The 4,807-nt window shown below is 32.9% G+C and overlaps 1 protein-coding gene across 1 annotated transcript in view; it reads left to right on the top strand.

The window, feature by feature from the left end:
• The window catches only part of LOC119828694, a 52,987-nt gene that overhangs the window by 38,159 nt on the left and 10,021 nt on the right, over positions 1-4,807 (top strand). The window contains exons 6-8 of the mRNA XM_038350933.1: positions 6-79; positions 3,929-3,956; positions 4,242-4,326. Of these exons, the coding sequence (XP_038206861.1) occupies positions 6-79; positions 3,929-3,956; positions 4,242-4,326 (187 nt within the window). The remainder of the gene's footprint in view (positions 1-5; positions 80-3,928; positions 3,957-4,241; positions 4,327-4,807) is intronic.

The raw sequence follows: 4,807 nt of genomic DNA, 5'->3' as shown, positions 1-4,807 counted from the left end.
CGCAGTTGATGGCCCTCGGCTCCCGCAGGGATCCCGGGAAAGTCGTGTGGATGCTTGCCAAATCTGACGCTGAAATGAAGTGAGTAAGCTAATTGGGAATTTATGACTAACATCTTGCCATTGTCTTATTTATACACAATTGAATCGTTCGTATTCCATTTAAAGATTACTTTTACAATAGGAGCGATAAAATCCAATACATAGTTCAGTAGTAATAGTTTTCAATACAGGAATAGTGCATACATGGTCACATATTATTTAAATTAAGGAGAATGTAAAGTATAAAAAAATATAGTACAATGTAAATAGCACACGTTTAATTTAGTTAAAAGACTTATCGCAAAGGGTGTAGGTAGGTATGTAGTCTCCGCGTCTCAGACGCAAAAGAAAATAAAAATTCAATTTACTTTATTATACGTTGAATTATAGCAGATAGGTTCATTTGATGGGGAATGATCAGAATAATGTTTGTGTGTATATTTTGTATTGCTGTTACAAGGTTTATCAATAATTTTGCATTCTGCTTTAATTCTCCTGAAAAGGTACCTATCACAGATTGATATACCCATCTACTTGTATGTTAAACACCACCAAAAGTAGGTTTATTTAAAGATATTTAGCTATCAGATACATCGGATACTGATTTAATATAGTTTGAATGGTTTTAAGATATCCAATAACGAAATACGGTGTCTAAATTCGTAGGTAGTCTGAAAGGAAATTCAGGTCATTGTTATTATAGCTTCGACCTTGTACTTCCAAATATCCAAGTTACAAAAAACAATTCAAACTGTTTACGCACATATCCATAGACTAGTTATTTATCGCTCTCACCCTCGTCGGATTACAACTTCTACAGCATTCGGGAGGCGGGCAATGTTTTTGCAAACGCTACGTCATTTTCGACGATCCCACGTTCCCATCCGAACTAATTTGATACTTTTTATTGTTCAAACTCGTTTGGTATTAAAACTTTATCTACGTGTATAGTAAAACAATAAAAGTCCCATTTAAGATAAATTTCGGAAGTCTTCCGAACGTCGAAGATATCTTTTCTATGAGAAGTCAGTTTTTTACGTTTCCGGTTTCCTGTTTTGCAATCGCATTAGAACTTTGATCGACGCTATCAACTAAATAAATAACAGCTCGAAAAGTGAGCTCTTATTTTGTTTAGCTTGATATAATACTTACGTAGACTGCTACGTAAGTATTAGATAAAAGCTTTCCAATTTGTGACTTTATTTCTAGGTCTCCACTAGGTGTCATTGTTATTATTAGGTTGAACTTAAAAACCGTTTTTAAACGTTTCTCTCTGTTACCTAGGAAACAAATGGTAGTAATGGTATAGGGACGATGTTGTAGAAGTGTACGAGATCTGAATTAAGCTTTAATTTTGTACCTCACTCACTATCTATTTGATATTATTGATCGAAGTATTGGAAAGAAAGTGACTAATTCCACGTTAACGTTATATGGACACTCATTCCAGTAATGAGTAATTATTTTTTCTGTTATTATTTCGTTTGTCTCCTCCTTGATGGTTGTTAATTATTTTTCCTCTAAATGTTGATGAATATTTGTATTAATATCACTAATAAGATTTCAGACAGTCTCGAGACTAGAAAAATATGAAAATGAAACAAGGTAGATAATAGAAAAATATAGTTTCTTTATATAAAGAAACTATAATATAGCTTCTTTGAAACTCTACTTTGTTAGCAGTGTAGAATGTAACGAAACAATATATGATTAAAATTGTAAAAGCACTAGAGCTGGAGATAAAACTTTTCCAAGTAAATTAATAAGTCCTTTGGGTTCTCCTCATGACTATGGATTTCTTATAATTCATAGGATAATTTTCCAATCCACGTGCAACAAAGGGCGTCTTATTAATTGTCTCCGTTCCCTTATTAAAGGAACAAATGCGTACAACCTCTGTAATATAGATGTAATAACGCCTGCGTAATTTACAAGGCATCTCTCTGCTGGACATCTTGCTCGTAATTTTAAGTAGGCGCTTTAAAAGTCTTAAAAGTTTGTACATCAACCGAATTCCGCAGACGCATTTTACGTATAATAGCAATGAAAAAAATATTTAGAGGTACTTTATAAAGCTTCCAAATAATAGTTTACTGAGAGGTTTATAAACATATGAGTATATACGACTTATACGAGTATTATGCCATTAGCGACACTACGTTTATTTTGAAAGTGATATCGAAAAAGTTTTTACTCCTCGGGGAAATGGGAAAGTGATTGGATAGCGTGGGTCACCACCATATATTATGTATTGACTTATGATATTTATTTATTATGTATATTTATTTAAAATGAAAAAGTATACATAATGTAATTTTTTAAATTGGTATCGTTGCGTTTTAAATCGACTTTTAAAAAGAAGAGGAGGTTCTTTGTATCCATATGATTTTTATGCATGTTCATTATTATTTACGGCATTTGTAAATAACATTTTTTTATGATGTAATGTATAATTAATACCTTAATACTTAATAGGTGGTTAGTTAATTTTCAGTTTTGATCTGAAATTGGAATCCTAAAGAAAGCAAGGAAAGCTTACTTACTAAAAATGGGACACATTTTTAGTCAACTCTCTTTTATTACAATAGGACAGATTATAAAAATAAATTATTCAAATGCACATTATCGCATATTAAACCAACAATAAATAAACAGAACCTTTTTAATTAACCACAAAAAGCTCACAAATATCATTGAATAGTAAATCCGAAACAAGCTGGGTGCATAAAAATATCACATTTGTACGTGACCAGCGAACTGAAATGTAATAGAATAAGGATTGGACGAACACGTAAAGTATACTGTTCAGGCACTACATTATATGGGTTCACCTTTTGTCAGGGACCTCAGAGGCGCTGGGTTAAATAAAAGAACTGACAAATGAGCGGCTTAACGCATGGAGCAACGACGAAATAAAATGTGCTGATATATCTATTATATAGTGGAGAATTTCTTTTCTTTTCCATTTGAGTCTACCTGCAATAAAGAGATTATTGTAAACAGGACATCACTTGCTTATATGTGTATTTATATGTACGGCTATTGAATTAACAAATTCCCATTATAACAAATGTTTGTTAATTATTTCTACATTATACATGTTGGTGATGTTAAAAATAAAAATTTTTCTCATTTTTAAATGTACAAATGTTTTATGTAACATTACGCAATGTAGTTGTATTTAGTATTAAACTAACCAGCGTGTGAAGGTTTAAAAGCGGAGGAAGCATCTGTTACTCCCTATGGCGCTGTAGCTCATTACTTAAACGTTTAACTGTTAAAAAAACGCTTCATATACACAGCTGAACTGGAAATATTCCTGAAGTTGGTAAAAATAGTGGAAAACATCACATAATAAATTGCTATAAGCAACCGCGTTCCTCAGGGCGAGCTTAGTAAGCTCCACCGAGTGACTTATAGCTTCCAGCGAGGAACTTTTTTAGACTTTTATATGAAGTCGGAGACTTATGGTTTGTGTGCGTTGATTTATAGCGTCTATATTATATGGATTTGCGGATTACTGATACAGAATAATGAATAGGTTGCGTTAATTTTGTATGCAAATAGAGCTCCCTTATGATAAGATTAACAGATCAAAACGGCCCATATACTTACTTGTACCTACGTAACTTACTCTGTGATACCTGCATGTTAATTTGGGTAAAGAGAGAAGCGATGGAAGAAAAGGTTGTAGTATATATTTTTACATTTCTCTTTCTAAATCTTGTAGTTGTCTATGTTGTGACCTACTTCGCAAAAAGTAAAGGTGTAAATAGATTCTTTGTAGCGGGAAGAGAAACTATCATTCGTCATTGCCGATTTAAAATATAGCCAATGAGGTTTCACATATAATAAATTATAAATGTCTCTCTTTGTTCATGCTTTCAAGGGAATGGATGGCTGCAATATCAAAAACAGTGAGTATATATGAAGAGGAATTGAACGATATTGTAAATTATGTAATTATTTTATGGCAAGGGTGAACAGTGATAATGTATAACTCGCACGGATGACATTGTTTTCAACCTTTTTAATTTTTAAAATTTACTATCCCAATCCAAGAGAAGGCCTGTTAAAAAAACCATAAATCATTAAAATCGTTTCAGCCATTCTTGAGTTATAAGAGATGTTACTACCACGACTTTTCTTCTACATATAGGTTCATAGATATAATAATAGAATTAACGTAATTTTCCTTACAGCTGCCCCCGCCGCCCCATATCGAGTTAGTTATGTCAATGCCTTACCTTCGCACTGCCTTCAAGCGACCAACTGTCAGAGTTAGACGTAAGTAACTGAAATATTCAATGTAAACTAATGATTTTCAATTTTTTTTAAAGTTCTACGTTACATAAGGTTGCACGGGGGTTTCCAAAATGTAATCTGTAACAATTAGGGAGGGATAAAAAATTCGTGTGATTTATTTTTTTGATGGCCCCTGCTATTTCTGTTTACGATGTTTTGCTAAGCTTACTTTAAGTCACATTCGAGAGTTACACATCTTTTCCGTAAGAGTAAAAAATATAAAAAATGAAAAAATTAGATTTTTTGCTAAAATTAAAAAAATATATACAATTTTGAACGTCTATTTAATCTACTTTATATAAATATTGGATAATGAAGCGCTATTCCATTTTGCGTCTTTTACCAGACCGAATGTCTGACAACTCAGGCACCCATGCCCCATCGATTCCAAGCCTTGTCGTGGCGGGGGGGCTCAGTAGCTCAGAGTGCACTCTGGCACTCTGAGTGAAGCTAATTGGACGCG

This window comes from Zerene cesonia, chromosome 8 (genome assembly GCF_012273895.1).
Source record: "Zerene cesonia ecotype Mississippi chromosome 8, Zerene_cesonia_1.1, whole genome shotgun sequence".
Lineage (NCBI taxonomy): Eukaryota > Metazoa > Arthropoda > Insecta > Lepidoptera > Pieridae > Zerene > Zerene cesonia.
The sequence above is the reverse complement of the archived record's forward strand: the minus strand, read 5'-3'. Positions and strand labels throughout refer to the sequence as shown.